Source organism: Phacochoerus africanus, chromosome 15 (genome assembly GCF_016906955.1).
Source record: "Phacochoerus africanus isolate WHEZ1 chromosome 15, ROS_Pafr_v1, whole genome shotgun sequence".
NCBI classification, from domain to species: domain Eukaryota; kingdom Metazoa; phylum Chordata; class Mammalia; order Artiodactyla; family Suidae; genus Phacochoerus; species Phacochoerus africanus.
Window position 1 is genome coordinate 48,498,328 of NC_062558.1, and position 13,401 is coordinate 48,511,728.

General features: G+C 44.4%; 1 protein-coding gene across 10 annotated transcripts in view; it reads right to left on the reverse strand.

Moving 5' to 3' along the window:
• PRR14L (proline rich 14 like) overlaps positions 1-13,401 on the reverse strand; it is a 63,693-nt gene that overhangs the window by 22,886 nt on the left and 27,406 nt on the right. For 9 of the 10 annotated variants that reach the window (XR_007132203.1, XM_047760635.1, XM_047760638.1 and 6 more), the window contains 2 exons: positions 13,024-13,096; positions 125-5,204 (listed from right to left, as the gene is read on the reverse strand). Coding sequence is in view for 9 of the 10 variants with exons in the window: in XM_047760635.1 (XP_047616591.1) it covers positions 125-5,204; positions 13,024-13,096 (5,153 nt within the window). In the remaining variant the exon portion in view is untranslated. Of the gene's footprint in view, positions 1-124; positions 5,205-6,310; positions 6,404-13,023; positions 13,097-13,401 lie in introns of all 10 variants that reach the window. The other variant, XM_047760642.1, reaches the window with a different exon arrangement.

A 13,401-nucleotide genomic window follows, 5' to 3' on the forward strand; every position in this document is an offset into this window, starting at 1 on the left:
TTTCTTAGCAGAGATTTGGCAATAAACAGAAAATGCAGACACAGAGCCTCCAAGCTATGAATTTTCAGAAGTGCCTTCTCCACTTCCCAGGGGTAAGATGCAAAAAATACGGGACGGATTTTACCTGCTTGTGGTGCCCAGAGAGGGCTGCAGCTTGCTGTGAGTGGGATGAAGCACAGAGACCTCCAAGGGGTAGGCAGAAGGCCCATGCTGGCTCCACAGGGACAGCACTCGGCCCACCGAGTAGGGCAGAGAACAGAAGACCTTGTCTGCTATGGAGGCTGGAGACCGCAGCCCCTTCAAGCCCTGGGTAAACTGGGTCATGAAGAGCCTCTGCATGGTGGGCATGTGGCTGGAGCAGCTACGTTTTTTGGTCCAGATCCGATAACATCCAGGGGAACAAAGTGCTAGGAGTGTGTGAAGGCCAAGGATAGAGCAGCCTCCTCTGGTCTGGACGATGGCAGTGGCTCTGTGGTCTTGGAGAGGAGCTGGAGGCTGGGCGCCTGCCTGGCTGTGCAGCCCGGTATCTTCCTTGAACGTGGCCACCCCGGGGCAACCATGGGCCAGGAAGAAAGAGAAGGTCCACTTGGGGGGTTGAGGTGGGCAACTGGGGGCCTCTCCTAAGGTGAGCCTGGCGGGTGCACAGTGCTCAGGAAAAGCCCTTGGGGGCTCCGTCCCATGCTGGGAGCCTGGCTTCACGTGAAAGGACACTGGGAAGATTTCGGAACCAAACAACAACGTTGGCATCTTGTCGCTCAAATCAATGAAGCTCATTTTGATGGCTTCCAGCGAGTAAAGTGTCAAGGGTGTACTGTTAGGCCTCTTGTCCCAACCACTAACTGCCAAGCATGGACTCAGCTGTGTGGTGCTGTGGGAAAACCCATCCAGGAGCCTTTTATATCTGAGCCGCTTGTAGCTTTTGGCCACTGGGAGAAGGTCTGAGGAACACCACTGAGACCTGGGCCTCTGGGTCCCCGTGGCCGGGGCCAGCCTGGAGGCAAGGACAGAGAGCTTGCTGAGTAAGGCTGATTCTTTGGTTGGTTTCCTGACATTCAGGGCCCCCGGGGACTGGTCCGGAGGGGCCATCGGCTTTGGTATGGGGCTAACGAGGCTCCTGGCAGGGGCTGTTTCAGGTCCAGGTGGCGTGGGCACAGGTGTTGTGCAGGAACTGAGAGATCTGTGTGCTTTTGTGGGGATCGTTTCAGAGGAGCTCTTTAAAAAGGCAGAACTTCTGATTTTACTTATTTTCCTCCCCACACTGACTTGCTCCCGATAGGAAATTTTCTTGCATGTCCGGTGGGGCTGCTTCTTCACTGGCAGTGCTCCCTTCCGACGTGAAGTATCCCCAAAGGCACCTTGCAGTCCCTGGCACCCAGTAGAGGTGGGGTCATGTGCTTTCAGGGGGATACCACGGAGGCAAGGACCTGTGCACGACTCCACATCCTTTTTGAATGGATGACACAAGCTTTCCTCCATCAGGTCTCTGGACTTCCAAAGCCTAGCAGTGGTATTGCCTGTGGCTGGCTCTGCCAGGGCTACTTCTCTCAGGGTGGAGGGCTCATCTCCACAGCCCTCGGGTTGGCTCTTCCTTGGCACCTCATGTGACAATGCGTTAGCTGCCGTGCACAATTCCAATGTGGGGTGTGCTTTTTCCTGATGCATCTGCTCCTCTTCCCTGTAGTCCAGAGCCTCCTGGCTTTGCTGTTCCTGGGTATCCCCTGGCATCCCCAGGGACGTGAGGTGGGGCTGAGAAACCTCACGCCCATCTTCCCCATGACCACTCTGTCTGATAACTGACTCCTCCTCCACAGGTAAGTGACCCCATGGTCCCCTCTGGTGTCCAGTGTCCTCTCCTTTCACTTCCACTTCTGTTTCCACTGTCAAAGGCAGACCTTTCACACTGATGGCTGGGTTGCCCGGATTACTCCTGTCCCCAGGTGCCCCTTCCTTCATCTCATGCAGGACTGTGTAATCCTTGACCTTTTCACAAAGCATCTCACCATCTTTTGGTTTAAAAAGGTTTTTCGAGTCAGTTTCTTCACCATGCATAAAAGTTTGTTTTTCTTGAAACGACGACAGATGCAAAGGCATTATTATCTTGGTGAATTTCAGGCTTCCCAGGGGAACAGAGTTCTCATCTCGACAATGAGAAGGTATCAGCTCTTCTGAGCAAAGTCCAGTGGCATTTTCCTTGCCACACTCAGCATTTATTTCTAGTCTTGATCCTTCGATCATTCCTTGTGTTTCTGTCAGAGATGCTTCTTTAACTTGCTGTTCACCATGAGTATAATTTAAAGACACATTTACTCCCCTCAACATCCTTACATTTGGTTCATGATCCGCAACAGACTCCATCTCATGGTCACAAGAGTCTGGACATACTTCTAGTTCACAATCTTTTAATGATCTGCATACTTTCTCTTCACATGATTTTTCAGCTTTGAAAGATTCTGCTGTAGAGGAAGTGGCCTCCTGGTGATCTGAATCCTGGTTGATCATTTCCATAACCATGGTGGTTGGCTCTCCTGTCTGGGGCAATGGGCTCCTTGAAGGCTCACATGACATCGGTCCATCTTGCCTGGCACCACCAGTAAGTGTGCTAGAAGCTGTGGCATCCAGAATGCCTTCTGGGGGCTTGTTACTACAGCCTGGGGGGAACACGTCCACCATACCATCTGTGGACACCTCACAACCAGGAATCCTTTTTAAGGCCCCTTTCTTTGCGATTCCACCAGACACGCAGCTGTTACTTCCGGGACTGACTGGAAGATCCTTCTGGGGGTGGCTCCCCTCTCTGTTAGACTCTGTGACCGCCTCTCTCTGGTCACGACCTAGGGTTTCCCTAGCTGGGCTGTCCTCACCTTTGCATTCATCTGGTCTGTGTGGATTGCTCTGGCAGTCGAGGGCTCCATCTGCCTTCTGCTCAAGAGTGTCAGCTGTTGGGTTCATGATTTTAACATTGGAGAACGTAAGAGTAGGAAACTGGTCCAACAATTTTTCAGGACTTGGAATGTTTGCAGGTTGGTTTGGTTCTTGTATGGCCCAGTCAGAAATGTTATGTTTACAAAACACAGTCTCTTTGGGTGTATCCTGTTCTTTTTCTTCTAGCCCTTTCTCACTGGGCTGGATGGTGGGGATGGTTTTGTTTGAAGCTTCGCTATTTAACATGCCTGCAGTCATTTCGTCTCTGGTCTTACTTCCTGGAAGGCTGCCTTTGGTTCCTCCCCCATCTGGTTCACCTTCCAACAAGGTACAGCTCACTTTATGGGGTACAGAGCCTTCTTTCCCTTGGGGGTGGTGGTCACTATACTGAAATACATTTTCATACATGGTTGTTAGCAAGTTCTCAACTCCCACCAGGGCTGTGCTGGACTCCAGGACATAGGCAGAACACATCTCCTCAGGGACATGCTTTCTTACACAAAGGCAACTAGAGAGAGCCTGAGATTGAGCACTTTGACATTCCACAGCAGATCCCTCTTGAGGCAAGCCTACTGCTTCATTCTTATTTGAGAGCAGTCTGGAAGATAGATTTGTAGCTCTGGAATCAGCAGTTTTGCTTTTTCTTTCCAGGCTGCCTGGTATGCCATTTAAGGTGGAATTGTTTGAAGAGGTACCACAGGTTTGGTCACCTGGTGGAGAGATGTCTTTCATTTTTGTCTTTCCAGGAATGGTCTGGGTACCAGCAGTGACATCTGCGCAATCCTCTAATGGAGGATGCTGGCTCTGTTGGCAGCCCTTGCTCACTGCTACAGGCATCTCTTTGTCAGTTGGCAACTTCGTGTGGTTTGGAGAATTAAGGAACACTTGATTTAAAAGACATTCACTTCCCATTTTGGTACAAAGAAGTTCATTCACCTCCCAGGCAGTGCTCTGTTTATCTAATTGTGAACTATCGTCCTGGGAGTTCCGTAGAGCCATTTCTGACTCAGATCTGTTATCACATTCTAGGGATGGCGGTGACAGAGCAATGTCTTTCTCAGGTTTTGACACCTCATTTGTAGAACTCATCTGGTCCTCTGGCGTTAGACTCATAGGGGATTTTCTTTCAATCTGAAATCCATTATGGGATGCTTCGTTTGACTGGGTGCTGCCTTCCAGGTTTCTCTGGGTGCTGATGGAGTGACAGTCTTTACTATAAATTTTTTCTCTTAACACATGGGGCTCTGCAGTGGCTGTGTGTTCTGGCTCTTCGATCTGTATCAAGGAGGAAGAATGGCTCTCTTCAGGGCCTGTGCCTGGATGGCTCATGTTACTAAAAGTTCCTCCTTGGTCCTCATGGTTTGCCAAGCTACCTTGAATGTCTAAAGTCATTTTAAGATCATTCTTTTTAGACATTACTTCTGTGGCCTCAGTGAAAGAATTAGGCATTAAAGAATTAGAGGAGTCTTTATGGACACTGCCTAAAGGGCAGCAGTTATCATGGATATTGCCTTTGGGGAAGTTAACAGTCTCTTTTCTTCCTAAACAGTGACTGCTAGCATCCTCTTCCAGTTGCTTGGCATTAACAAGAAAGAGTTCCTCTCTTTCACTCCTGGGGCTCAAAGGCTGTTCATTTTCTTCTCTAGAAGCCACATTCTTGCTTTGATCATCCCCATTAAAACAGGACTTGTCTGTCTTTTCAGCAGATCCCTTTGGCAAGCTGTTGCCTTCTAAATCACACTTGTCTGAAGATTCTGTTCTGGATTCTGGACCAGACAAACTTGACGTGAAATGTGAAACTTCAGGATTTTCTTCTAAGGGTTCTAAAATAACCACACTTTTCGTGGTTTTGGGACTGCCGTGGACAGAACTGTATCTCTCATTATGGTGGCCAAGATTCTGTTGGTGATTGTCATCTGCTTCACAGACAAGATTTAATCTACACAACTCTTCCTTCCCATGGTCCACTGTGGAAACGGCAATATTTCCTGGTAATAATGGCAACCAAGAAGGACAGGTTTTTAATTCTTCACATTCTTTTTCTGTAGGAGTTGCTTCCATTAATCCAGGGTCCACAAAGTTTAAAGGTTCTAAAGAAATCTCACCACTGGTCATGATTTTGTCTGCTTCAGGGCAGCTGCTGCACCCAGCCGAGAGACCTTTACTCACATGGCTGTTCTTGTGTCCTTCACTATTATTCATCTTAGGCCCACTGACCTTCATACCTTGAACTTCTTCCGTGGATTTCAGCAGAGTGCCAGTTGAAATTTGTACATTTCCTTCTGCACAAGAGAAATAAATCCAAATCAGTACGTAAGCATTAAAATAAACCCTTTGCTCTACCTTCATAAGTTCAATCATGCAACAAACAGAAGTAACAAGAAAAAACAAGAAAACCAACTCAAGGAGGGAATTGCCATGTTGGTGGTACAAGACCATTGGCTTGTTCTTTTCTGCAAAATACGACAGGGGGCCAAGAAAGTACCTGGAAGAAACAGGTTATTTTGAACAAATGCTTTTCCTTAAATGTCACCTTTTTTTTTGTTTTTTTAGCCCAGGTGTGCAATGGCTTGATGTGGGATCTTAGTTCCCAGACCAGGGACCAAACCTGGGCTGCAGCAGGGAAACACTGAGTACTAACTACTAGACCACCAGGGAACTCTCTAAATGTAGCTTTCTTAAATGCACTTACTTAGCTGGATAAATGAATATAATGGGAAGACATATGCCTAATTCAGTCTTAGGAAGCTTCCATCTCAAGGCATTAACCAAAAAGTCTCACAATAAAATAGCTATTAAAAGTCATTAAATGACTATCTTTGTAATACCTGAATAAATAATAGATAAAATTATCTCTTTGAAAAAGAATAGTTAGACATAAAACCTTATGTAGTTCTCTGGTGGTCTAGCAGCTAAGGGTTTGGCGTTGTCACTGCTGTAGCTTGGGTTGGATCCCTGGCCCGGGAAATTTTTCATGTTGCAGATGTGGCCAAAAAGAAAAGAAAAAATCTTATATGGGGTTCCTGTTGTGGTGGAGCGGAAATGAATCTGACTAGTATCCATGAAGATTTGGTTTCCAATCCTGGCCTTGCTCCAGTGGGTCGGGGATGTGGCATTGCCATGAGCTGTGGTGTAGGTCGCAGACACAGCTCAGATCCTGAGCTGCTGTGGCTGTGGCTATGGTGTAGGCTGGCGGCTGTAGCTCTGATTCGCCCCTAGCCTGGAAACTTTCATGTGCCTTGGGCGCAGCCCTAAAAAGCAAAAAAAAAAAAGAAAAGAAAAAAAAAGAAAAAAGAAAAGAAAAAGAAAAAGAAAGAAAGAAAGAAAAAAAAACCTTATGTAAAAGAGATTAATCTCTAAGTTGAATATAAGTCATGAACCCAATTACCTGGGTGGCTCTCCACAGGATTGGCCATGAGTTGGTAATTACTGAAGGTGAGTGATAGGTACACGGGGATTTAGTATATTCTCCTTTCCACTTCTGAATAAATGTGAAATTTTCCATTATGAACCATTAAAAAACAAACAAACAAAAACCTTTCTCAGCAGAATGTAAACACAATTCATAAAGGAGTTTTACTGAACAGAATTTCTCTGAAATTCTAGGCATTAGAGAGAAGTTCCCCAAACTTATTAATCTACAAAAAAATATCCCTTTCCTTTTATTGGAAACACACCCAGGAGTTCCCTTCATGGCTCAGCGGTTCACGAAACCGACTAAGATCCATGAGGATGCGGGTTTGATCCCTGGCCTCACTCAGTGGGCTAAGGATCCATTGTTGCCGTGAGCTGTGGTATAGGTTACAGATGCAGCTTGGATACTGTGTGGCTGTGGCTGTGGTGCAGACTGGCAGCTGTAGCTCCAAATAGACCCCTAGCCCTGGAACTTCCATACTGGACACCTGCGACCCTAAAAGGAAAAAAGAAAAAAGAAAACACACCCAAAGTATGCAGGTAAATGTAAATATGTGCATATGCACATATATCAGGACATTTGCACTAAACATATAAAGCAAAACGCAAATCAACCTAAAGATCCAATTCTCACTAGAACATAAACTCCTTAAGGGTAAGGATCATGTTTGTTTTGTTTCCCCTCTCCCTACAGTCTAGCATTATACTTGGTATATAATAGCACTCAAAAAATTTTCATGGAGGAGTTCCCGTCATGGTGCAGTGGTTAATGAATCCGACTAGGAACCATGAGGTTGTGGGTTCGATCCTTGCTCTTGCTCAGTGGGTTAAGGAACCAGCATTGCTGCGAGCTGTGGTGTAGGTCGCAGACGAGGCTCGGATCCCGCGTTGCTGTGGCTCTGGTGTAGGCTAGCAGCTACAGCTCCCATTAGACCCCTAGCCTGGGAACCTCCATACGCCGCAGGAGCAGCCCAAGAAATGGCAAAAAGACAAAAAAAAAAAATTATGGAGATATTAATAAATGAATACAGTTGGGTAAAATTAACAAATGTTATTAATAACATCATCCTATGGCTTCCCTAGCCATTTCTCAATTGGTACTGAGAGCAGTAATTTTGAGAGAAATGGCAGCGACTCAAAAGGTAAGCCAGCTAGGCTCTGTGACGTCACTTACCTGAGTCTCCTTTGCAAAAAGATAGAAAGTATACTTACCTCAGTGCTATTCTGAGATTAAATTAAATAATACATATAAAACACCACCCAGTACAGGGCCTGTCATATAAAGAAACAGTGTTTTTCCTTTGCTGTGCTCTCTCTGATTCTTATTTTACTGGATCTGAGAATAGTTAAAATGATAAACTTAATAACTAGGCTAAGAAATTCCCGCTGTGGTGCAGCAGCTTGGGTCACTGCATAGGCACTGGTTTGATCCCTGGCCCAGCACAATGGGTTAAAGGAGCCAGCATAGCTACAGCTGTAGGTTGCAGCTGTGGTTCACATTCAATCCGTGGCCCAGGAACTTCCATATGCCATGGGTATGGCCATAAAATAACAACAACAAAAATAACAATTAACTAGGCTAGGACACGGCATTTAAAAATATTTAGTGTCAGCCAATACTAGATGGATAAACGTATACTACACTCCATAAGTGTGCAAAGTTACTAATCAGACACAAGGAAGCTAGAAATTCTAATGTCCACAGAGAGCTCATTTTTGAAACTGGCCCACTTTCCATATCACAGCAGACAACCCTACCCTATTCATGAATGTCTAAGTATGAACACTCCAAATGGTTTTACTGTGCGTCTTGCTAGATGCTGATTTGTGAAACCATTTGTGTCTATCCTGAGCCTTCCTCCTCTGTTCTAGCACTGTACTAGTCCTACCCCTCATTACATCTGCTCAGGAAAACCCTAAAATTCTTTATCCACCCAGAAACTATTTAACGTGCAAGCCACTTAAGACAAGGTTTGTGCTCAGGGCCCCTGCCCGCTGGAAGACCAAGAAGAATACCTTTCCAGCAAATGTTCCTGGGAAAAGTGGATATCCACATGCAAAAGGATAAATCTGAACCCTAACTCATATCACACAAAATAATCGACTCAAAGTTGATGAGAAACTTAAGAGCTGAAACTATAAAACTCTTAGAAATAAGAGTAAATGTTCATGAACTTAGGTGATTTCTTAGCTAGGAAACCAAAAGCACAAGTGATAAAAAATAAGGAAGACTGATAAATTTGACTCCTTCAAAATGAAAAACTTCTTACACCTGAAACTAAAATAATATTGTAAGTCAACTATACCGGAACTTTCTAAAAGTTAAATTTATCAATTAGAAAAAACAAACAAACAAACTGGAGCTCCCATTATGGCAAAGCAGGTTAAGAACCCAACTAGTATCTGTGAGGATGAGGGTTCAATCCCTGGCCTCACTCAGTGGGTAAAGCATCCAGTGTTGTGCAGGATATGTCGTAGGTCACAGATGCAACTTGGATCTAGTACTGTCATGGCCGTAGTGGAGGCTGGCAGCTACAGCTCCGATTCGACCCCTGGCCCAAGAATTTCCACGTGCTCCAGGTATGGCCATTTAAAAGAAAAAAAAAAAAAAAGAGGAGTTCCCATTGTGGCTCAATGGCTAACGAACCCAACCAGTATCCATGAGGATGTGGATTCAATCCCTGGCCTCGCTCAGGGGGTTAAGGATCCGGTGTTGCCATGAGTTGTGGCGTAGGTTGCAGACGCGGCTCGGATCTCAAATTGCTGTGGCTGTGGTATAGGCTGGTAACTGCAGCTCCAATTTGATCCCTAGCCTGGGAACCTCTATATGCTGTGGGTACAGCCCTAAAAAGACAAACGACAAAAAAAGACAAAAAGCCTAATTTAAAAACAGACAATTGGATTGTTATGATCATTATACAACTACAGATGTGATAAATTCATTTGAGTAATAAAAAAAATTTTTTTAAATAAAAATAAAAAAATAAAGACAGAGCGAGAACTCCCAATTTCCTAAGTGTCATGTGTACACAGAAACTTCTTTCCAAAGGGCACAGTATGGCAAGGGGAAGGGGAATAACGCTACAGAGATACCTGACAAATACCACTTGACACTTATGCCTGTGTGAATTCCTCCCCCAAAGCCAAAACCTTTGTCTCATGAGAAAAACAACAGACAAACACCAGTGGATAGGCATACTACAATATACCTGACCAGTACTCTTCGAAACCTGCAGGGGTGCCAAAAATAAGGGAAGTGTGAGAAACTGTCATGGTCAAGAGGAGTCCAAGGAGTTAAGGGACCTAAATGTAACGTAGGATCCTGGATGAGATCTTGAACTATGTATTAATATTGGTTCATTAACTGTAACAAATGTACAATAAATATATATGCAATAATATGTTAACAATGGAGGAAACTGGGGTGGGGTCAGAGGGTGAAGGGTGGGATGGAAACTCAGTGCTATCTGCTCAGTCTCTCTGTAAATCCTAAACTGCTCCTGAAAATAAAATTCCATTAAAATAGCTATAATTCAAAACAGAACAAAATGAAACAAAAGATAACAGAAAGGAAGTAGAGAAACTGGAACCTTCATATATAGATGGTGTAACTGAAAAATGGTGAAGCTGCTTTGGAAGACAGCTGGAAGTTCCTTGAAATGGTAAACACAGAATTACCACATAACCCAGCAATTCTACTCCTCGGTACCTACCCAAGGGAATAGAAAATAACCCAAATGTCCATCAACTTATAAATGGATAATATGAAATATTATTCCGCCATTAAAATGAATTAAATACTTTACATGCTACAACATGGATAAACCATAAAATCTTTATGTCAAGTGAAAGAAGCCAGTCAAAAAGACATTTTGTCAAATCTAAAATACGACACAAACTTATCTGAGAAACAGAAATAGACCCAAAGACATAAAGAACAGACTTGTGGTTGCCAAAGGGGAAGGAGGGGGGATGGACTGGGAGTTTGGGATTAGCAGATGCAAAGTATTATATAAAGAATGATCCTACTATATAGCATAACGAACTATATTCAATACCCTGTGATAAACCATAAAAGAAAATAATATGAAAAAGAAACAATCACTTTGCTGTATAGAAGAAATTAACACAGTAGAAGTTAACATCATACATCAATATCTCCAAAAATGGAGAATGATATGCAAAATAGCATCTTACCAATTAAAGACTTATTTTGGTTAACATAAAGGTCCCCTTAAAAAGTCAATCCCCTACCCCTCCACTTCAAAAAAAGGAGAATTCCCTGGTGGCTCAGCAGGTTAAGGATCCAGCATTGCCAATCCCATGACAGATGTTCGGTCCCTGGCCCTGGAACTTCTGCATATATGCCTCAGGTGCGGCCAAAAAAAAAAAAAAAAAAGTCAATCATATTCTATTTTACCTACTTGAGCCACAGTAGAAAGAACAACTATATGTAAAGTCTCAAAAGCCTGGAATCCCACACTAACTTGGAAGTGCTGTGAATAGAACAATTACACAGACAAGGAAAAACCACACAGACAGAAGAATGTAGCAGTCTAGGGTCACTTATTACATAGTTCAGTTCAGGGGATTCAAATCCACTTCTCAGCAAACTTATAAAATATTAGAGAACACGGACTTTAGAGGTGGACCCATTAGGAATATCTAAAACTTTATATAAACAAAACTAAGTACAGTAATTTGTATAGTGCTCAACAGTGCAAACACTCACAACAAAGGTTATAAGGATCCATTAGATTTCTGTGAGGAAAACTTAAATCTAATACTCTCAGGGCTAGGAGCTATGCTTTGGGACAGAGTGAATGTTTTGGCAGCTGGGGTCCCTGGAGAGACAGTACAACCAGATTTCCAAGAAACATCATTTACTCCTCAATTCTGTAATAACTGATAAATGAGTAGATGCTTGACCTTGACCTCAGTAAAGCAAGCTGCAATACTAGACACACCACAGTAGAGCATATGCATCTGTTTAACTCAAATCCGTAGCAGCAGCTGCAAGTCCTGCTTGTACTGCCAGGGCTCAAGTCCTACAGAGACCTGCCTCCTTGGAAACTTCATTTTCTGCCTGGCTATGCCTGGTGAGGACAATGGACAGCTGAGCTGGGTCCCTCATGTGTAACATGGCATACTTTGCAAGGTTCTCGAGATGGACGGAAGAATATGTCAGAGTTGGGCACTAGGCTGTTGCTGCTAAAACTTAGGCAGAGCTGCTATTTCCAGTTTGTTTCATCAAACTGAGAACCTTCCCTGTAGCTTAGGGGGGATTTTCATTTTACCAATTTAAGTCATTAAAGAAGAATGGTATTAGGACAGGAAGAATATTGCCACCGAGTAGTTTATTTGAGGATACCATTCAGAAAAACTCACCTCCTCCAGTGGGGACTGGCTTTTTAGGTGGAGAGTAACCAGGTTAAGTCTGAGAAGGAAGATTTCCTTGTACAAAATAACTCTGCTTCTCCAGTTTAAAGGTCTGTTCAGGAGTTCCCTTGTAGCACAGTGGGTTAAGTATCCAGCATTGTCACTGCAGTGGCCTGGGTCATTGCTGTGCCTTGTGTTTGACCCCTGGCACGGGAACTTCCAAATGCCACAGGGTGGTCCAAAAATAAAATAAAATTTTTAAAAAGGCCCATTCCGTGGTTAAATGATAGTGTAGTTCAATACATACACAGTGAATTCTGTGTTAAGATATGGGTGAAAATACACCAACACACTGAAGACTCAATATACCAGTATCAGAGCCACCGCAAAGCCCCTGGCAGGGACAGGTGACAACTTCACCATAAGGCCCAGATGAGACCCACACACGAAGTGACATTTCTCATCTTCAGAGCCTTTCTCTGTACTAGACGGCCAAGCCTGTGAGCCACAGATAATCTCTAGCAGCAGGAAGCAGGGGGATAAACTGGGACAAGTGTCCTTTCTCAGAGGGACAGTCTGTGCTTCCTTTCCTGCCCAGGCTGCCAAGAAGCAGAGTCAAATCCGAGGTTGCACTGCAGTAACAAAATGCTCATATAATTAAACATACTTTTTTTTTTCCCGGTTCTGATTATTCTACATTGTTAACTTTCACTGTATAACAGACACACATGGTCCTCTTTAGTTACCTATGGTTTTTTCAGCCTGGAGCAGGGGAAGAAGAATCTTGGCTCTCTTTGGGCCTCAGCTCCTTCCTTAATCAATCAAACTAAAGCAACACCTCAGATGCCTATTTCCAATCATGATTTTAAGAAGCAAAAAGAGGTAATGGAAATGAAACTTCTTTGCAAACCCTCAAGGTGACCGGGAGTGAACTCGTCTTCCCAGAACCACCACCTAAGAGGGTACAGTGGGATGCACTGCGTGCCTAGGTGGTCCCTCCCTGTCCACGTGGACCCTTCCAGACAGTAGTGGGGGTGGATAAAATCAAATGAAAGACTTCATGCCAGAAATTAAGGTTCAACACAGTCAACAAGGACTCATAGAAAAAGTGAGAAGCATATTCTTGTTCAAATGAGACACCTGCTGGATCACAAGGGGCCTTCAAGTACGTCCGTGTGCAGTAATACCAAGACTTTCTACAGCGATGGCCATCTGGCGAGGCAGGACATGCAATCCTCCCTCCCAGAGTGGACTAAGATGGTGTGTGTAGGAAGTGGAAAAAGGAAAAGATCTGAGAGGAATAAATACCTTTGCTTCTCAGACAACCTTCAGGGAGGTCCGTGCATAAAAGTTCTTGGCTCGCCTGCATCAGGAGGTCCTCCTGTGGTAAGAAAACCCAGTAGTCAGCGAGGATGTAGAAACACCTGAGCTCACCAATGCCAATGATCCTGAGAGATGTCTTTACAAGTCCTGGAAATACGCCTGTGGTTACAGGGACTGGGAACTGAAGGAAACTTCAAAAAGTATAATGGAGTTGGAGTTCCCGTCATGGTGCAGTGGTTAACAAATCCGACTAGGAACCATGAGGTTGCAGGTTCGATCCCTGCCCTTGCTCAGCGGGTTAACGATCCGGCGTTGCCGTGAGCTGTGGTGTAGATTGCAGACGCAGCTCAGATCCCACGTTGC